This window comes from Hippocampus bargibanti, linkage group LG09, assembly GCF_051943395.1.
Source record: "Hippocampus bargibanti isolate YZ-2025 linkage group LG09, ASM5194339v1, whole genome shotgun sequence".
NCBI classification, from domain to species: Eukaryota; Metazoa; Chordata; class Actinopteri; order Syngnathiformes; family Syngnathidae; genus Hippocampus; species Hippocampus bargibanti.
Genome location: NC_142742.1, coordinates 4,107,436 through 4,129,279, shown reverse-complemented (window position 1 = coordinate 4,129,279; position 21,844 = coordinate 4,107,436). Strand labels below are relative to the sequence as shown.

The 21,844-nt window shown below is 39.6% G+C and overlaps 2 protein-coding genes across 3 annotated transcripts; both read right to left on the bottom strand.

Moving 5' to 3' along the window:
- Positions 1-586: 586 nt before the first annotated feature.
- tspeara (thrombospondin-type laminin G domain and EAR repeats a) lies at positions 587-21,705 on the bottom strand. Of its 2 annotated transcripts, XM_089003992.1 has the most exons (13): positions 21,688-21,705; positions 17,647-17,838; positions 15,200-15,408; positions 13,274-13,611; positions 11,351-11,441; positions 10,927-11,233; positions 10,791-10,861; positions 9,989-10,153; positions 8,836-9,031; positions 8,474-8,706; positions 5,165-5,343; positions 3,485-3,586; positions 587-1,880 (listed from the first exon to the last, which is right to left on the bottom strand). In XM_089003992.1, the coding sequence occupies exons 2-13, from the start codon at positions 17,732-17,734 to the stop codon at positions 1,727-1,729; spliced, it is 2,133 nt and encodes a 710-aa protein (XP_088860118.1). In that variant the 5' UTR covers positions 17,735-17,838; positions 21,688-21,705; the 3' UTR covers positions 587-1,726. The 2 variants fall into 2 exon arrangements, with proteins under 2 accessions (XP_088860118.1, XP_088860117.1); XM_089003991.1 differs by lacking the exon at positions 21,688-21,705 and having other exon boundaries at positions 17,647-17,931.
- LOC148893387 (U3 small nucleolar RNA-associated protein 14 homolog A) lies at positions 19,228-21,702 on the bottom strand. The gene has a single exon (XM_089003990.1). It carries the CDS (start codon positions 21,618-21,620, stop codon positions 19,467-19,469), a length of 2,154 nt encoding a protein of 717 aa, XP_088860116.1. The 5' UTR covers positions 21,621-21,702; the 3' UTR covers positions 19,228-19,466.
- Positions 21,706-21,844: the final 139 nt, after the last annotated feature.

Sequence of the window (21,844 nt, the reverse complement as noted above, 5' to 3'; positions counted from 1 at the left end):
AATATGACTCACAACAAAGATTATATATATTTTTTAATAAGTAAAAGTATTTCAATTAAAGCAAATGAATGCCATTTTCCCTGTTTCTAGTTCTTTATAAAATATGTATTTGAATAAAACACTAAAAAAACAGTAAAATGAAAAATATTAAATGGCCGAAAAATGTCAATGACACAATGAGGTTATTTAACTTTATACAACAAAGAATATTGTGCAAAAAAATATGTTATACAACAGTTCTTTATGGTTATGCTGCCTTATTTTGAAGCTGTATGTAAAATAGTGACATTGCGCTCAATTCCTTCTCCTTGCAATCCTGAAAAGATTAAATGCTTGTAATACTAATGATTGAATGACAGATCCATTGAACGATTGTTTTAACTGATACGTGTCGAGATAAAAATGTTCTGATGTCGTCTTTAGTGTGATAAATCACAACATTATCATTGTCTGTCTAAAAAGTTAGGTTACATGAAAAAAAAAAACAATTATCAAACATTTTTACCATGTTACAAGGGCGATAATGGGTCGAGCTAACGGTCGCGCTCTATTAAATTCTACTTAATATTTACTAATAGGGCCAATATTGTGAACAAATGACATTTAATATTGTGCAAAATCTCATAGTCAACAAAAGTGACCTTTTAAGACAATGGTAAGAATAGCTTATTGCTCTTTTAATAATTTACAGTCAGTCTTATGCTGCAAACAGGCACTTAGACACACACATTGCATCTCTACCTTATTTAAAGGACAACCGACGTCACTTTTTTGTTTTTTAACTGACATCACACGCAGTATGATATTTTTAGTCAAATGCAAAACACCAATAAAAATGACTTAAAGTGTCCAAAATCTGCAAAAAATTGAGCTGCGAATTGGGCATTTTCAGAAAGTCCCGCCCCCAGTTCGTGACATCACGCCAAGACGTCTTGCATTGCTTGTGAATCAAAACAATGGCTTCGGATTCGGAGAATATGCTTTCTTGTTACTCATCCAGTTATGAATATGATTCAAATAGTTCTGAAGAGGAAAGCATACATGTTTGCAATCGATTAAAGAATTTATTTGTGCCATTTTGAGGCAACATTGGGGAAAATCTCTCACCCAAAAAAAGAGGCACAAAATGGCGACCTCCAGTGGCCACCTCCGCTTCCACAGGCAGATAAATTCCTTATATGGAGCTTGGATGCCCTCTTCTGGCGGCTTTTGGGTGCAACACGGTTCTCAGACCAAATATGTACAGCAAAATACATTGATGTGATGGAAGTACTGCTACAATGTGTCTTTTTTCGGTCAGGCGTCGGTCCTTTCGTGACGTCACGTACGGACTCGTCACCAACTCAAAAATGAGACTTCCTGAATATTCAGAGCGAGTCTTAAAACGAAAATATAGCTATATGCGGTGTAATCTTATTAAAATACGCTCAGTAGAAGTCATTTGAAGCCATTTTACAAATTATGGACACACCTTGTCCGGAGACGTCGGTTGTGCTTTAAGGGTCGGAAAATGTTTCTGCAAAAGTACTCCGAGGGCCAGACTAAAATTCCTTAATCTTATGTAACCATCAAAACAAGTGCATGTATTTTGGTATCGTGAGTACTTGTCGTCCTCCAATTACATAGGACTTCCTCTGTGGTTTTTTTTTGCACAGTGGGACGACTCTTGCAGGGGCCCCACGAACAGGGCATGCATCCACATGCATAAATATGGAAGTGAAGAAGCTCAGTACATTTTCAGCTTGAACACTTTGAAAAGAGGCACTTTAGCACTTGAGTAGATCAGATAAGAGTCTCCGCCAGCACTGAAGAACTCCCAGTCGCTGCAGCCGATGGTCGGCAGCCAATGGACGGGAACAAAGCCCTCATAGCCCTGCCACCTTGATGTGGGCGGGAGGGACGCAAGATCCCACATTAATGAAGTTTTAGAAATAAGAGCAAGGTCACATTCAATTCAAAATCATTCAAAGTAAAATATATTTCAAAACAAACACATTATATACCGTAATACCGTATACCGTACCGTACCGTGTATACCGTAATTTCTCCACTGTGAGACTAATAAAGGCATATCCAATCCAATCCAATAATATTAATAAATAGATACATACATGTAAAAAAAGATTACAAAATACATTGTGTAAAAAAATATGATTATTTACTCATTCGCCGCCATTCCTTTCCTCTAGAACTGCTTCATGTCACAAAGAGGGTGCAGAAAGTGCTGAAGAATGAATGACTCCCTGTGTCTTTGTGTTGCCATATTATTTGTTATAATTTTTTATTTTTGCTTAATGTTACTTCCAGGTTGATTGAACGCTGGCGCGTGTGGCTGCCACTGCTCACATGCAGAAAAAATATTCTGTGACTGTAAAGTGTCCTTGAGAGTTTTGAAATGCGCTTATCCATTAAATGTATTATTATTATTCCGGAATTTATTTGGGAATTTGCCTTTAGTCCATTTTAGCGCTTTGTTATAGCTTTAGCTGCTGTTAAAGCACTATATAAATCAATATGTATGTATTGCATTTTGTACAGCCGCCCCCATTTCAAGCTCATATAACTCCACACTCGTATAACTTAGGAATTAACTTTTTTTCTGATGAAAGAAGAGAGTTTAAGGTTTTTTTTTACATTAATTGAATAATTATGTAGTCCTAAAACCCAATATTCTGTGGGTCCTGCAATTTGAATGACAATGACAAAAACCCTGGCACTGCAGTGGACACATTTTTTTCACATCGTCTGGCAGTGAATGAGTTGAGAAAAAAAACATTTGAAATTACTATTGCAACAACAATTCTGTGTGAAAAGAAAATCTCAAAATTGTGAAAAAAAAAACGATATCAAAACTGTAAAAAGTGAACAGTGACCAGCAGGCTCAAGGACACCAGACAGTCAGGAGACTCAACTCCCTCACAGCCCTGCCTCCCCTAACCCTTCCCACTGCCACACTCACCGAACTCTGAGTACACGCTACACGCTGTACTATCATCCTGAACTCTATTTTTTCTAGTTTTTTTTTTTCCTGCAAGACCTCACTTCAACCTTTTTTTTGGTATGTTTTTGCATTATTACACTTACTATCACATGTCACTTTACATACGACACTACCTCACTTTACATACGTAACTACCTCACTTTACATTCAGAAATCACATGTATTGTCTGTTGTCAATTGTCTGTCTTTTTTAGCCACATCATAAGTGCTATGCACGCTGGGTCCGAGAGGACATTAATTTCATCTGTGCTGTATGTCATGCATATTAGCATATTTGACAATAAAGCTGACTTTGACTAATCTACAATATATCTACTTTGCCGTAACGGTTTATTTTCATGTTTTACTCTCTACTCAGAAAAAAAATTGTCAAATAAGTAAAGGAGACTTTCTCGATTGTCAGTTCAAATTCCTGTCCCTAAAATCCTTCGCATGTCATGCAACTACTAATGCGTCTCACCAGGAAAGTGACGAAGCGAGTACCTGTAAAGGACACTGTTGAGAGAGTACGACTCGCCGTTAAAGGAGTTGGCAACGACCAGGAAATATTCCTCGCCAAGAGTGAAGAACTCCCAATCCACCGCACTGTCAGAAGAAACCACAAGTTACATTTGTGAGCTTTTTTACAAATTTTTCATCACACTTCCTCTGATTTTCATTGGCCATACATGGCCCACGTACGACAGGTTGGGCACCCCATCATATCCAGTCGCGGAAAGTAATGAAGTACAAATACTTTGTGTGAAAGCACTTTAAGGAGGATATCTGTCATATTTGTGAAATCAGTCAGTATAAGCTGACAGTGGTACATGAGTGAAATGATCTGTGAAGAAAGTCAGCCCTTCTCAGGCCTCATCTTTAATTAGTTTTTTTTTTTTACAAACCGCCACCACCATGCCTCAGCAAGAACAAGCCATCCAGAGAAAGAGAGAAATCCAAAGTGACAAGGTGTCAATCATCTGCCATGCATTCGCGTGCGCAAGCAAAAGCAGGCCCGTACGCTTTGCATATTCTGACCTGACTTTCCACGTAACGCCTGGATTTTTGCTTTTTTTAACTCCCGCAGAATATGCACCATTTCTGCTCAAGCGGAAAATTTTAACCCTTTCCCCTCCCCGATTTTTAAGTAACTGTACCCCCTTCCAAAAAAAAAAACTTCAAATTGAAAATATTTGGGGTGATAGTCACACTCCATTGTCACGCTACAAATTAATACGGGCCATACGTGTGCTATTGCGAATGTCTGAGAAATAAACCCATCTTTGATTATATATTATATTATATATTATATATTATATTATATATTACATATTATATATTTCTATTATATTATATTATATTATATTATATTATGTTATGTTATGTTATGTTATGTTATATTATATTATATTATATTATATTATATTATATTATATTATATTACAGTAAAGTCTCGTTATATCGATATTCAAGGGAGTCCGAAAAAATATCGATATAACCGGGACTATCGATATATCCGACCCTGTTTGCATGTAATTTTCTCCGTGCGTGCATAGAAATAGTATCAATATAACCGGGACTATCGATATATCCGATATCGATATAACGAGACTTTACTGTATATTATATTATATTATATTATATTATATTATATTATATTATATTATATTATTTTACGTTATATTATGTTATATTATATTATGTTACATTACATTAGCCTTTATTTGTCTCACAGTGGAGACATTTACATTTCACAGCAGCAAAAACAAAATACAGGAGCTGCTGTAAAGGCAGCCACTCTTGCGGCGCCATTTTGAAGTAAAAAATAAATAAATAATAATAATAAATAATGTAAAACAACACATTAAATCAGTTTTAGCATCGCTAACCCTTCTTTTAAGGAGATTTTTCATGCACGGTAATCTAATTGATTCCTGATTTTGGGGGATGATTTTGAAATATTTGAGAACAGAACACTTTCTACTCCGTACTTCGTCGCAATAGGCTCATTGCTTTTCTCAAGCTCTCTAGATGGAAACTATAGTTGAAACCTAAAAACCGCAATGTAAAATATTGACTAAGTTTTTATCCAGTCATGTTTTAACTTGACTTGAAGACACATACATGCAGTATCTGTACTACCTTTATATAGAATGTGAGTACTTCCGGTACTTTTAATGATACCTGTACGTGACGATGTCCTGGAATCGGACAAACACCCGACCGGTCATGTCCAGCTCGTAGATAGTGGAGTTGATGGCATATTCGCTGGACCCGTTGTCATGGAGGCGGTGTCCATTGGCGACCACAAGGAAGACCCTTGCTCCTATCTGGAACATCTCCCAGTCAGTGGCACAAAACGTCTGTGTTAAATATTACAGGGGGGGGGGGGGAAGTGTAAAGACATGTATGGGCAAATGTGTAATTACGACTGAAATTGAGCTGACTCAACCCGATCATAGTCGATACGCCGCTAGAAGAGTAGAAGAAAAAATATTGAAAGGGTATTATTTTCAATCGTGTTGGGACAACTTGTAAATTAGATTGGCGATTAGCGGTTGTGTTGCCTTACACGCAAAGGAACCAAACACCCAAGTCATAAAAAAAAATAAAAATATTGAAACTTTCTGAACTGAATTCTACTGTATGCAACAGAACTAGCAAAATGGCGGCTCTGTCAATAAAATGGTGTTAAGCCTGAATTTATAAAAGTCTACCTAACATAAGCATTTTTTATGGTATTGTATTTTTGATGTGTGTTCTCGCCATATTGTTGCAGGTACCTGTAGAAACATGCACCAGATGGTCGTTGAACGGTCATGGGGGAAATCTCAAAACAGTAAAAAAAAAAAAAATGGCCCCAAATCATGTACATGTGTATTTTGGAAGGACGATGTTTCGGGCTAGGGTGTGAAACAGTCCAGAGAACTGTATGTTCCCACCACAAATGTACAGATTCCCGCAGAAACATTCACCTGCTGTTGTTTGAAGTATATGGGACGATCTTGAAAACGGGGAAAGGATAAAACAACACGAGGATGGTTACACATAAACACAAGAAAGGAAAGTCATCGGGAGGTCAGCGGGTGTTTTGATACACACCTGCAAAAACAAGTTGGAAATATCCAGTTTGCATTGTTTTAAACATTAATACAGTTGGTAAAAATGTGTTGTTAAATTTTTGAAAGACAATTGATATTATTTATTAGCCAAACTAGCATGCTAGGAGACAAAAGCTCGCTGTCCATTCCAGGCTTTCGTCTCTAGAAGCTATTCTGCCAGATAAAGCCCAAAAGGCCTGTTTCTATTTCAAAACTTCAGGAGTAAAAAGTACTTCACCTTTAGTTGTACTAAAGGGACAGACCGTTAGCCAAACCGCTATCGAACCTAGCATGTTAGCAGACAAAAGCCCGCTGTTCATTCGAGGCTTTCATCGCTAGAAGCTATCCTGCCAGATACAGCCCAAAAGGCCTATTTCTATTTAATACTTCAGAAGTAAAAAATAATTCACCTTTAGTTGTAGTAAAGGGACAGACTGTTAGCCAAACCGCTCTCGAAGCTAGCATGTTAGCAGACAATGGCCCACCGTCCATTCCAAGCTTTCAGCGCTAGAGGTTATACTGCCAGATAAAACCCAATAGTGCTATTTTTTAAACTTCAGGAGTAAAAAGTAATTCACCTTTAGTTGTAATAAAGTGACAGAGCGTTAGCCAGACGGCTATAGAAGCTAGCATGTTAGCAGACAAAAGCCCGCCATTCATTCCAGGCTTTCACCGCTAGACGTTATACTGCCAGATAAAACCCAACAGGCCTATTTTTTTTAACTTCAGGAGTAAAAAGTAATTCACCATTAGTTGTAGTAAATGGAAAGACTGTTATAGCCAAACCGCTATCATGGCTAGCATGCAAGTAGACAAAAGCCCGGTGTCCATTCCAGGCTTTCATCGCTAGAAGTTATCCTACCAGATAAAGCCCAGCAGGCCTATTTCTGTTTTAAACTTCAGAAGTAAAAAGTACTTTGCATTTAGTTGTAATAAAGGGACAGACTGTTAGCCAAACCGCTAGCGTGGCTAGCATGCTAGCAGACAAAAGCCCGCCATCATCTGATTAATGGAAAAGTCAAATAATTAGCCAGTCACTGAATGATCCAAATGTTTTTTTTTTTTTGCCACCCAGAAGTGCGTGTGACATCACCGTGAAAATGTGTATCGAAAGATAATAAAACAACCACCTAAACACTCGTGGAAGTGTAAGGAGTGTATGTCAGAGTGTTCTGGGTGATTTCAAGTGATTAATTAAACTGGCCTGGGGGTGTTTTTTGGCTATTCTACACATCCAGCTGTGGAATTCCCCTAAATCACACGCGTCTCCTTATGGAGCCATCAATGTGTCAACACACGTTTCACTGTAAATGCGGTTACAGTGCAAGTATGACACTCGCTGTCGGTTCCAGACCGCATGCTCTATTTTTTGATAGCGAGGACACGCCTGATGCTTTTCTCCCCGGTCCTTGTCATTACCTTGTTTTCATCTCGCCGCGATTGTGTTTGTTCCTGGCATCCGAGTGCCAACGGGAGGGGGGGGGAGTAGGTATTTCATTATGTTTGAAACCGCCATTGCGTAAATCTCAGGAGACAAAATTATGAGTCTGGGTCGAAGCTGGGTTATGATATAGATGTGAAATAAAAATTTTGAAACAGGTTTTTTTCCCCCACAAAATCACTGAAATCCTTTAAAAAAATATATTGTTTGTCTAAAAAAAAAACATATTTTTTTGTCTAAAAAAAAGGATGTCTGTGTAATCTCTCAGTCGTACAGGAATGGTCCATCGGTGAAAAGGTTTCTTCAGCCGTCATCTGTTCTTCTTCGAAGGTGTCGGACGTTTCGCTTCTCATCCGAGGAACTTTGTCAGCGAACTAAAATTTGCCGGTAGCTCTGTTCCTTTATATATAGTATATATATCTCTAATGTCCAGAGGTGGCGGTGCCAGACCCCATTGCCCTAAGGTTGGGGGGAGCAGAGGACTACTCCCTAAGGCTACAATGATTACTTCTTCTGTTGTGCCCCCGATGGGGCAATCAGGGCCAGTCATAGATCATAATCAGTCAGAACAAAAGAAGTAGCTTCATGTGCGAACTAAAATTTGCTGGTAGCACTGGCCCTATATAAATATATTCAGTAAAGTCTCGTTATATCGATATTCTCGGGAGTCGGAAAAAATATCGATATAACCGGACTATCGATATATCCGATCCTGCGGGCATGTAATTTTCTCCTTGCGTTCATAGAAATAGTATCGTAATAAGCAGTACTATCGATATAACGAGACTTTACTGTATATCCCTAATGTTAGGGCTCCCAGCAAATTTTAGTTCGCTGACGAAGCTCCTCGGATGAGAAGCGAAACATCCAACACCTTCAAAGAAGTACAGATGACGGCTGAAGAAACCTTTATAATCGATTAAAAAAAATGTAAACAACCAACGTGTGTACCTTAATGGTTTGGAGGATTTGAAAATTGCCTTCCACCCAAACGTAGATCACAGAGTCTACTGACGTGGTTACTCCGTCAAAGGCGTTTGCCACCACCAAAAAATGGTAAGGTCCCACTTTGAAGAACTCCCAGTCGTAAGCCCCCGCCGTTCTCAACCTCTGGTGCACTTCGAAGGACTTAGTTGGCCGGTTCCATTTGTACACGATGCTGTCTATGGTATGGTTGTTATTACCTATAAGAGAGACAGCAACAAAATGCATTTGTTCAACTCGTCCAAGAAAAAAAAGGTTAGTTTTGGTTCTGACTGAATTATAACCAAGATGTATATATATATATATATTATTTTTAATCATTATCTTACCTATCCTGTGATTGGCGACGACGAGATACGTGTGTCGATGTATTTTGAAAGCCTCCCAGTCTCGTGCACAGTGTGTCTCCAAGTTCTGAAACGCCACAAACTGTTTGCTTTTCCGGCTCCATTTGTAAATGACAGAAATGTTGACTTCTTTTGCCACGCCGGTGCCTATATTCGAGTTGGACACCACCAAAAATGTCTAGGACAAAAAAAAAAAAAAAAAATAGCAGTGCTTTGGACCAAAAGTAAATACAGTGATACCTCGGCTTACGAACGTTTTAGCTTAAGAACTTTTTGCTTTACGAACATAAAATAAAATAATCTTGGCATACGAACTAGTTTTCGGCGGATGAACCAAACCACACAGCGCCACGATGGCTGGCGGACTAGTTTTCCACACCCACTTTCTTTGAGTGCACTCAATGCAGACGTGGTTTGTTATCGAGTGGAGTACTTTTGCTATTATGGGACATACAAAGACCCCACCACAGGCTGATGTATAGCCAAAAAGGACATAAAAAAATTACGGTCGAGCAGAAGAAGGAGATCATCGAAAAACACGAAAGAGGTGTGCGTTAGCGTCCCAGTACCAGTATGCTAGGTCGACCATTACTACGTGTGGCTAAAGGTGTTTCTGTGTTGTCTAAGCAACGGTCTCAGGCAATAGAAGTGGTTGAAAAACTTCTGTTGATTTGGATTAACGACAAGCAGCTAGCGTGGGACAGTGTGTGTGAGGGTATTATCGCCGAGAAAGCATGGCAACTTCACTCGGATATCATCAAGAGGCAACTACATAAACGACCATCACAAAGGTAAAAAGAAAAATGACTATTATACTGTACAGTTTATTTCTTTAATTACAATACAATAGCACATTTATCATGTATAAAATAAGGTATATTTTGTGGAGTTTTAAGGCTTATTTAGTAGAAAATTATGTTTTATGGGGACCTGGGAATGGATTATTCTCATTTTTAATGGTTTCTTATGGGAAATAAATGTTTGGCAGACAAACTTTTCACCTGACACACACTTTCTGGGAACCAATTAAGTTCGGGAGCTGAGGTATCACTGTATACGTACAGGCATGTGGAGCTAATCCGCAGTAATGATTAATCTGCAGTGTCATATTTATCCCTTCCATGGCAATTTTTACCTTCTTGCCTAAATTGAAATGCCTCAATGCCAGCGCTCCATGGGTGCTAATATTCTGGTACAGCTTAAAGCCGTTTTCTTGACTCCAAAGATACACCGCAGAGCCAGACGTTGCGGAACGGTGAGCCATGGCAGCCATCAAACCAAGGCCCTGTAACTGGAACACCTGAAGATGAGACCAAAAAAAGTTCACTTGGCCTGTTTTTATCTATCCATTCATTTTCCAGACCTGGAGTCACGTCTTAAAGGTCCTTATTTGGTTTCTAAAAATGCGGTTTTGACCGCAACACAAATTGATTGACCTCCTCTGTCGAACTCAAATCATTCGCCGCCATTCCCGAATTTATTCGGGAATAGAAAAGTGTGATGTGGAGCGCCATTCCCGAATTTGACATTTAGGGGTGACGATAAAGCGCCGGTCAGACCTCTGAAAATGTTTTTTTTCCATCCACGAGGGGTCTGCATTTGCCTTTTGTCCATGTTATCGTGCTTTTTTACAACTTCAGAAGTTGTTAAAGCGCTATATTAATCAAAATGTATCTATTGTATTTTGTACATCCGCCCCCATTTCAAGCTCAGATAACTCCAGAAACATATAACTTGTGAATTAACTATTTTTTTCTGATGAAAGAAGAGAGTCTAAAGTTTCATATGCTGAATTGAATGTTTATGTAGTCCTAAAACTCAATATTCTATGGGTCCTGGAATTTGAGTGACAATGACAAAAACCCTGGCACTGAAGCGAAATGACACATTTTTGCACATCATCTGGCAGTGAATGAGTTAAAAAAAGCGATTTTTACCTCAATGTCGTGTGTCTCCGAGCCGGTGCTAAGAACCTGTTGCTCCTCGACATAGTCCAGTCGTTTGCGATCTGAGCAGATGAAGACATTCATTTGTTCATTTCCAAACTGAGACATTCTAGCGAGGGAAACTCACCTTCCAGAACAGGGATCCACGAGGTACCGTCGCAAAGGTAGAGAGCTTTCCTGAGCGGATTGAACCACAACTGGCCTCGGAGTGATTCCGTGCACACCCGCTGAAAACCCACCGACACTCTAGTCTCAGTTTCTACCACGTCTGCGCCGTGAAGGGCGTGGTGACGAGCGGCATTCTTCCAATCGGCGGGTACACCGGACAGCAGCAACGGCGGAACGGATAGAACTGCCAGTTGAGGTCGGGTCGACGGGCATATCTGGCGGATGGCATCCGAACCGGGTACCAGAACCAACTGTCGTAACAGACCCTGGATAAAGAGCGGCGGGTCATAATCAGCAGTCGGCATGGCAACGCTAAGCCGAAATCCTGAATTGAACTCAAGTGATGACACGTAAGCATCAAGAAGGGGAAATATTAATCTCACCGTAAACAATCCTTTCCATCTGCCGCGGCTACCGATGTGGAATCTGGACGTGTGAAAGTCCAGGTCTGACGGGAAAGGCCCGGAGGGAAGACTGTTTGCCAGACGAGGATCATATTTTTTTAGGAAGTATTTTCCCCCAAATGAATCGACATCAACAAAAACAGTCTGCTTTGAAAGGTGCTTAAAATGAAATGTATTATTATTATTATTATTATTATTATTATTATTATTATTATTATTACAGTGAGACCTCAACTTACGAACTTAATTGGTTCCCAGACAGAGTGTGTAAGGCGAAAAGTGTGTATCTCAAAAGAAAAAATTCCCATAGGAAACCATTAAAATGGGAATAATCCGTTCTCGGGTTTAATATACTTTTTTTTTTAATATACTAAAATCTACTTTTCAACTAAATAAGCCTTAAAACTACACACAACATACCTTATTCTATGTATAATAAATGTGCTATTGTATTGTAATGAAAGAAATACACTGCATTGTATCATAAAGTCACTTTATTTACATTTGTGATGGTCATTTATGGCTTAATGGAATGGCGTTGAAGGTCAAAGGGAATTGCTGTTTGGAAAGAGAGGACTGTAATTAAAGAAATAAACTGTGCTGTAAAATAAAGTTTTATTTACCTTTCTGATGGTCGTTGATAGCTTATGGAAGGAGAGTCACCTTCCATAAGGACTGTTGGTAACTTAACCTCTGGTGCTGTTCGGTCGTGTGCTTCCGCCGAAGATCACTCCGCCAGCCGTGGTGGGTGTGTATTATGAAAATAGTGCTTATTATAAGGTTTAATTTTCATAAATTTGACGTTTGTAAGACGAAAAGTTTGTAAGTTGAGGTCTCACTGTATTATTACCAGTCAAAATGAGTCAAATGTGCATGGCGATTTATTTACCCGTCTTGATTGGAGTTTTCACTCCAAGACCCATCGATCAAATGATGTCAGACTACTGCGATCGCATGGCCGAAGGGGGCGGGGGCGGTTGTTGCATATTTGCAGCGCCGCTGATAAATTGTGCCGAGTGATGTATTGTCCCCGCGGGGCGCATTCATGGACGAGGAGTGGGGGGGGGGGATGAAACGGAACTTAGGTGTCGCGGTGCTTGAAATCGAGGATTCAGATGAGTTTACTGTTGCCGGTGTGGCTGATTTTTCTTCACTTGCCAGGAGGTGTAAGTTGACATGTGAGCTCAATCAACACTTAATGTGAGGGATGTGGTCAAAAAGGTCAACGGGTAATGGGACAAAAGTTGAAATAAATTAACTCATTACCTGCCGGTCGATGTGGAAAAAAAAATGTGTCCATTCCAGTGCCAGGGTTTTTGTCATTGTCACTTAAATTGCAGGACCCACAGAATATTGAAGTTTAGGTCTATATAACCATTCATTTCAGTGTGAGAAACCTTAGACTACTTAGTCTACTTTCATCAGAAAAATAAGTTAATTCCTCAGTAATTGAACCACAGTTATATGGGTCTGGAGTTATCTGAGCTTGAAATTGGGGTGTCTGTACAAAATACAATACATATTGATTTATATAGCACTTTAACAACAGCTGAAGTTGCAACAAAGTGCTAACACTTGCCATCTGAGGAATGTGACCCCGATGCTTGTCCGTTTTTTGGATTTGTAGTTTGGTTTAGCATTGTGTGGATTATGGGGCTATCTTGTTATCTAGCTATTTAGCTAGCTACTGTATCTATTAGCTATATAGCTTGCTAGCTATCTATTTGAAAGGTATTAGCTATCTATTCACTAGGTATTAGCTATCTATTTGATAGCTATTAGCTATCTATTCGCTAGCTAGCTTGCAAATTGGGGAATGGCGCTCCACATCATATTTTCAATTCCCAAATAAATTCAGAAATGGCAGTGAATGAACTAAAAATGGAGTAAAAGTGGTCTTACGTTTCCCGCGGCGAGCCGCAATCCACCGACAGCCTCCCGCCACGGCCTTCCACGGACAGAACGAGGGTGTGCCAGTGGTCGTCTGCGAGGTGGGCGCCCCGGAACACCCACTGCTCCGTGTTTCCTCGCTGACCCCTGAAGAGAACGTGCAGCCGCTTCCTGGAGAGTCTCAGTCCCAGGAGCAGACGGCGGTGTTCTGCATTATTCCTCGCTCTTCTTCCGTTGATGTCTAAATGCAGATTATTTCGCTTTTCTCGAACTTCTTCATCTACTTTCTCCTTTAGGGCTCCGTGGTCTGCTCTTTTTGGATCCAGTATGGTGAAGATGTACTCACTTTTCTGCAAGACGGAAAAAAAATATATATGATGCAATTTATCAATCAATCAGAATCAGAAAGCCTTTAATCGTCCCACAATGGGGAAATTTGCATCAACAGATGCTAATTTAATGTATTATTATTGTATATTTATTTTTTGTGCCATTATTAACTCATTCACTGCCAGACGATGTGCAAAAATGTGTCCACTCCAATGCCAGGGTTTTTGTCATTTTCAGTCAAATTGCGGGACCCACAGAATACTGAGTTTGAGGACTATATCAACATTCAATACAGCGTAATAAACTTTAGACTTTCTTCACTAAGAGTTAATTGCTAAATTATATGGGTCGGGAGTTATCTAAGCTTGAAGTGGGGTCGGCTGTACAAAATACAATACACACATATTGGTTGATATACCACTTTAAAGGACAACCGACGCCTCCGGACAAGTTGTGTCCATAATTTGTAAAATCACGTCAAATGACTTTTACTGAGCGTATTTTACAAAGATTCCACGGCATATAGCTATATTTTACATTTTAAGACTCGCGCTGAATATTCAGGAAGTCTTGTTTTCGAGTTGGTGACGACGTCTGGAACGCCCCTGACCGAGAAAGCGACACACAATGCATTTTAGGTACTTTGTTTGGTCTGAAAACTTCGTGTTGATCCGTGTTGATGGTGAAATTAGAAAGAAAACACATATACAGTCAAGTCTCGTTATATCAATATCGGTTATATCGATAGTACTGCTTATTACAATACTATTTCTATGAACTCAAGGAGAAAATTACATGCGCACAGGATTGGATATATCGATAGTCCGGTTATATCGATATTTTTTCCCACTCCCGAGAATATCGATATAACGAGACTTTACTGTATAACATGATGGTGAATCGTTGTGTGTTGCACCAAGACTACTATTTGATACAAGTTGACACAAATTCCCAGCAGACAAATCAGCCCATTTCCAACGGAGCTTGGGCGCCATCTTGTGCATTTTCTGGGACGCTACTTTGGGGTCCTGGCGGCTCGAATTGATCTGGAAGGACTTCTTTAATCGATGGCAAACATTTACGCTTTCCTCTTCAGAACTATTTGAATCATATTCATAACTGGATGAGTAACAAGAAAGCATCTTCTCTGAAATAGAAGCAATTGTTTTGATTCTAGAGCAAGGCAAAGACGTCCTGGTGTGACGTCACAAACAAGGGGGCGGGACTTTCTGAAACTCGCCATTTCCGAAGTAATTTTGAAGTAGTTTTGGGACACTTTGAGTCATTTTTATTGGTGTTTTGCATTTGACTAAAAATATCAGCCTGCGTGTTTTTGGTATTTTATTTGCTATAAAACGTTTTTCTGATGCCAGTTAGGAAACAAAAAAAATGGTGTCGGTTGTCCTTTAAATGTCAACAAAGGACTCATTTTGTGTCAATTCATGAACTCCTTCCAACTGTTACTCAGAACCAGGACACTAGCGAATGGCGCCAAAGCACTACCCGTAATGTCTAATGACATGTTATGTGGTAAACTAACATTTCGCGCGACAGGGAGTGGTTGTTCAAAATTCTGTTGATTTTCATGAGGGTGTGCGGGTCGCTTACCATGGGTGCGATGTGAGATACTTTCAGTGTGACCACGATGGAGAAGTCCTTTGGGAAATGGTCACAGTCAGAGGGCAAGATCACAGGAATGTGAGGCCCAGAGAAATGGATGCCACGTACACCTGCGGATGACCTCACGTGCGCCCCTGCGATAATTCCGGAGGGGTCCTTTTCGAGGACTGTTGATAGAAGATCTATCGGAGCCAAATCTGCAGGTTGTTGAATAATTATAATAATAATAGTAGTAGTAGTATTAATAATAACAATAATAACAATAATAATAATAATAATAATAATAGTAGTAGTAATAATAGTAGAAATAATAATAACAATAATAATAATAATAATAGTAGTAATAATAATAGTAGTAGTAATAATAATAATAATAATAATAATAACAATAATAATAACAATAATAATAGTAGTAGTAATAATAATAACAATAATAATAATAATAATAATAGTAGTAGTAATAATAATAGCAATAATAATAATAATAGTAGTAATAGTAGTAATAATAATAATAATAATAATAATAATTATAATAATAATAGTAGTAGTAGTAATAATAATAACAATAATAATAATAATAATAATAGTAGTAGTAATAATAGTAGAAATAATAACAATAATAATAATAATAGTAGTAATAATAATAGTAGTAGTAATAATAATAATAATAATAATAATAACAATAATAATAAGAATAATAATAGTAGTAGTAATAATAATAACAATAATAATAATAATAATAATAGTAGTAGTAATAATAATAGCAATAATAATAATAATAGTAGTAATAGTAGTAATAATAATAATAATAATAATAATAATAATAATAATAATAATAATAATAATAATAATAATAATAATAACAATGACAAGAATGATAATGATAACAATGATAATAAATTTATAGAATTATAAAGATAATCGCCTTTCAAAACTCTCAAGGTCACTTTACAGACAGAGGATACGTTTTTCTGTAGGTGAGCCACACGCGACAGAGTTCACTCAACCCGGAAGTAACTCAAATAGATAGAAAGCTATCTAGCTAATAGATAATTAATAGATAGCCAATAGATAGCTATCGAGATAGACAGCTAGATAGCTATATCGCTAATAGCTCGCTGGCTATCTTGATAACTGGCTAGCTAGCTAATAGCTAGCTAGCCAGCTATCACAACGTGAATTTCAGACGCACATGTTTGTCTTGCCATATTATTTTGTTATTTAGTTTTTTTTGTTGTTGTTTTGACCTGAAAATGGCGCCGCGAATGGCTGCCTTTCGAGCAGCTCCTATATTTCGTTTTTCTCCTTCTTCCTTTCCTTTCCTCTTCCTTTTATCACTTTGCTGCTGTGAAATGTGAATTTCTCCTCTGTGAGACTAATAAAGGATAATCCAATCCAATCCATTAAAACTTTGAATATATTTTCATTTCAACAGGAATTTCAATTATTATATGACACTAAATTTGGAGAATCCGCTGTCAGTAATTGTGCTGTTAAAGGGCATCTTTAATTTGAGAGAGGAAGAGAGCCAAAAAGGGCTTCCCATCCGTGAATGGGAACTCCTGCTATTAACGACAACAACAACAAAAAGCCCTGGGCGGCGGGAGGGTTGTCTTTTAGTGCAGTGTTTTTCAACCTTTTTTTGAACCTGGACGTTTTTTTGTACACAGAGCTGCCTCAATGAGTGATGTGTCGTTCGCGAACGAGCCCGTTCTCACAACAAAATGGCAGCTGACTGTTTTTGTCCTGTATTCCAGTGTTTTTCAACCTTTTTTGAACCAGGTTTTTTACATTGGAATTGTTTTGCGGCACACCACGAACCATCTCGCAGGAAAGAGGCAATCAGTGACGTGTTGCCACACGGACGAATATGAAATTACCCTCCCAGTCTATTCAGCACGGACACAGGACAATGAAATGATATTGTCAGAAAATGATTCATAAATGTTTGTAAAAATTTTAATTTGGAAAAGGGGCATTGGATAGTTTCTCGCGGCACACCTGACGATCTCTCACGGCACGGCCGCGGCACAGTGGTTGAAAATCACTGTTTTAGTGTTTTCCAGTAAATGGGAATTGCTCGCAAAATGGATGAGACATCGTAGAAGCATGTGGAATCCCGACCTGGTTCCACGTTTGTACTTGTTTTGGAGGAGGGGAGGGATGAAAATGAAATTCAAAGTACAAAATTGGCATCCTTTGCTTGGCAAACCATTTGCTCCTCTCAGTGTGGATATGTTATCTCGTGGAATTTGTGGCTTGAGGGGGTTTCCCGGGAATTTATACGAGGGATAATCGTTATTGGATTTGATATGCCTTTATTAGTCTCGCAGGGGAGAAATTTACATTTCACTTAACAATTAACTTACAATTACAATTTATTAACTTACAATTAATTAACAGTGACTGATGGAAGGGATTAAAAAAAAACTTACCTGGACATTGTCCTCCGAGGTCAGCTGTCATGAGAGCGACCCTAAGGATGAGCAGAAGGAGCTGGGAGAGTCGCAGCGATGACATCATCACCGGAAGCCTCTTCGGTTCATTCGGTCTCCCTGGCAAATTGTCTCCATGCGGGATGCTCCCTTGGCAAAAGCATCTTTAACATCTTCCCAAAACATGAATTTCTTAAAAGAGAAAACAAAAAGTCCAAAGTTGAGAGAGGAACGAGACGGGATGTACCATATGATCTGAAAGTGTGTGCGTGAGTGTCTGGAGAGGAATCCACTGAAGTGTGCGGAGAAGCCGTGCACCTGCACGGCCCACTTTTAAGAGGCCCCCGCCATGCAAATGAGCCTGGCTTGTCACTCACAATTTTTTTCTCTTTTTTTTTTTACTGCGTTTTTTCAGACACACCGCACAAACAAGCATACGTGTTGAGCAGGCTTTGGGAGGACTGTCATTCCTACGCAAGATATGGGTTTCTGGGTATGTTTGAATGAGGAAAAAACATTAAAAATGTTAATCTTGCTCTGAAGAAATAGTAAAGAGGGAAATAGTTCAATTTTCAATTCAACTACAAGGAAATACCATTGATCAGTTCCACCACCACCCCCTAAAAAAAACTAAGGTCAGGCCCAAAAAAAAAAGCAGACGTGTTTTATGTATTTTGAAACAAACCATATAAATCACTTTACAGGGGAAAAAAATTACGTGACTGTAAAGTGACCTTGAGAGTTTTGAAAGGCGCTTATAAATGAAACGTATTATTATCATTTAATAATGTAAAAATATGTGGATTTTGAGTCTATTATGTGGTGCCTGTTCATATTTTTTTACAGTTCAAAGATTAAGTGTATTATGTAGTACAGTACTTTGAAGCGGTACGGAATACTTGAATTTACTGTAGTTATTGAAAAAAAAATATCCAGAAAATGCAGTCTATTTTAAGTAAAAACAAAACAATCGTGTTGAAATGTTCAAGCATGCTATACGCATAGCAACTAGCTTCATTCTAAAAAGCCTGACGACGGATGAGGTAGTTTATTTTAACAACGAATTTTCTAAACACTGTAAATGATTATCTCGCATTACGTACATGATATATTACAAATATTGCGGTTCGAGTGTAATCGTCCTTCGTATCCTGTCAAGACGGCCATTTTGAATAAAAAAAAAATCAAATCATATACGGACTGCAGAGTATTTTATTTTCTAATTGTTTGTATTCCATCGTCTTAAATTAACATTAATTATAGTTTTAAAACGTCAACATAGTATAAAAAAGCGAATTTACCGTGTTAATACACTTTTTGTGGAGTTCTGTAGGATTAACGAGCAGATTCGACACATCCAATATGGCGCACGGATCGCATTAACAAGGAATTACACTCAAAATATGAGTTATATATGGTATGTGTGTTTTTTTTTGCTTACGTGTGTTTAAAGAAGTTTCTTCTGCTGATTTAAATCGGAGTTTTTTTTTTTTCTCAAGCGTTCGCAGCCTGTAAATTTCTATCCACATTACTGGGGAAAGACCGCCACCTCATGGACCAGGTAAGAAAATATCACTCGACTCCATTTGACTTCTTTTTTATTTCGAATTCAAGCCACAATAAACGTGTTGTTTCTGCGAAATTGATTGACAATCCGATTAAATCACTTTCATTATACAGTCAAGGGAACACATTTATTTTTTTAATTCATATTTTTTAGATGTGTAAATGTATAGTGTATACATTCGCCATTTTACATTCCCTAATGGAAATGTTTTGAAAACTTGCACCCCTCCCACATAAAAAAAAACAGTCCCTTTTCATTTTCTTATCATTTCCATCTCTTGGGCACTTTCTTTGTTCTTCTGCAGTACTTCTCGAGTCATGGGCTCAATAATGGCACCCAGTTGAGTGAGCACTTTGGGTTTGGTGAGCTTTTTCACGGTGCGTTCAGTGTTCCATGTGCGTCCCAGGGGGGAGCTCAGGGTGCTCTCAAACTGAGGATGACTGATGAAAGGAAACGGAAGCGTATTCAATTGGTGAAGGCTGAGCGAGCTGTTCCTCTTCTCGGAGAGGATGACGCTGGGTAGTTTTTCATCTTTCCTGGGCGGAGGGGGTGCGGTTTTCACCCGGAATCTCCTGCGCTTGCTGCGGGTCGGCTGGAGGCCCACACCGGCCCATTCCCCCCAGCCAGGTAACGTCATGTTCACCACGCCGGGCTTGTCCGCTTTCTCTTGTTTTTTCTTGTCATTGACGAATTCGGAGATGACGTCATCTCCGGCGAAGGCTTCTTGAATGAGATCCGTCTGAGTGAGCGTTTCGGACGAGTCGTCCGCGGTCACGGCGGTGGGAGCGAGCGGGACAAGAATGGGGTTGGCGTCTTTGGTGATCATGTTTTTAAGCGATATTCCTTTCGGTTGTTTTTTCTGCGCTTTGTTTGAGGATTGTTGCGGCTCAACGGGAGTTTTATCGGGTTGAACTGATTCCACTTGGTTGAGGAGCTCCATGAATTCCAAAGTCTGCATTTGATCCGTTTGGCCTTCCACCAACGGAAGAGAGGCGTCTGCGGGTTGCGCTTTTTCACAAAGCGTTGACATTTTACTGTCGTCTTTTTCAAATTTCAGAACGTCGGGACCGTGACGTATTTTCCGACGTCGATCGAATTCCCGCAGCAGGGATTCTTCTTCGGTTTCCTCCACGTCGCTTTCTTCCTCGTCAACATTTGCCGCGGTTTCCGCCAACTCGGGGGTTAAGTTATGGTTATGTGTATCTCCCCCTGTCTCGCCGGGTTCTTCAGACAGCTTTCCTTTCATCCAGGGATTTGAATCAATGAGTAGCGGCGCTTCGTTGACAAAATCAGGCACGTTTTCCGGGGTTTCAACTTCCTCGTTGTCGTCTTTCAAAGCAACGGTGAGTTTCTGCGTCAAGTCCTTGTTGACCTCCAGCTGCTGTTGCATTGCTTTGCGAGCACCTTCGTCGTATTTTGCCATGATGGCCTTGGACTTGGCCCATTTGCCGCTGTTCTGGTGTTTTAAGGACATCCTTTCTTTCATCCTCCCCAATTCAATTTTGTTGATCTCCTCCAAAGCAGCCGACGGGTCATTTTTCACCATCTCTTCAAAATCTTTGAGAAATTCTTTGCGCTTTGCTTTGTTGAGCACTCGGTGGTATTTCTTGCTCTTGATTTTACGCTCTCGCCGGGCTTTGGCCTCGTAGTAGGTTTGCAGAGCTCTGGCTTTTTGAAGCTCAGCGCGGCGCATCTTCACCTCCAATAGACTCATCGCCTTCATGGAAGCCTCCTCAAGAGGGGTTAAAACCGGGTCATGGATGGGCTGGTTGTTGGCAGACAGCAGGGAGAATATTTCATGTTCAAGGGGCGTTTGTGCTTTCCAGGCAGTGACGACCTTCTCTATAGGTTTAGGGCCAGACGGCTCTTGATTTAAAGGGAAAGTAAGTTGTTCGGCCTTCTGGTTCTGTTGAATCACACTCTGCCATTGGCTGACCTCTGTTGCTGCTTTGTTAAAGGCCACATCCCGTTGAATCCTCTCACTTTCCTGCTTGCTTAGAGGACATTCCATTGTTTTATTACTTAGATGGTGTCTTTTCAGCTGCTTCTTGGCTATGTTCGACACTGACGGTACTTTGTGCATGGAATTCAGCAGATCGGTCAAGTTTATTTTGGCACCTTCACCTTCTGCGTTCACTGTAAATTCCGATTTCTGGACGGACGGCTCCGAACGCTCCCCGACCTTTATCATTCGTCTTCCTCCCCCGAGAGCGCCGATAGCTTCCACTAGCTTTTGACGTTTACGTTCATCATCGCTGTCTTGCTCGGAGTCACTAGCGACAGGCTCATCGGCATTGGCGAAGCCATCTTCGACGAAATCGTAACTTACGTCTGGGTTCTCGTCAGTGACCGTCGGAGACTTCTTGCTACCCTCCATTTTCCGTTTTTTCGTCGAAAATGTTGCCATTTCACAGCTAACAACAGTGTAACTTGGTTGACTCAAGAACACATGTGAAACGACGACCAATACTTACTACTTCCGTCTCCTCGTCTTCTTCGCTCAACTAATAGCGGATCGCAAGCAACTTACTGGTGCATACCGCCACTTGCAGGACACGAGTGTGTACATTGATTTAACCAGGTCAAGTTTTTCCGGTAATTTGTCATGATCCAAATATAAACAGACACGTG

Coding starts and splice junctions, on each gene's coding strand:
- tspeara (XM_089003992.1), bottom strand. CDS start 17,734: ATGATGTCATCGCTGCGACTCTCCCAGCTCCTTCTGCTCATCCTTAGG. Junction 11,442..13,273: donor TGCGGCTCGCCGCGGGAAAC/GTAAGACCACTT, acceptor TCTGGCAAACAG/TCTTCCCTCCGGGCCTTTCC. Junction 10,862..10,926: donor GTGGATCCCTGTTCTGGAAG/GTGAGTTTCCCT, acceptor TCATCTGCTCAG/ATCGCAAACGACTGGACTAT.
- LOC148893387 (XM_089003990.1), bottom strand. CDS start 21,620: ATGGCAACATTTTCGACGAAAAAACGGAAAATGGAGGGTAGCAAGAAG.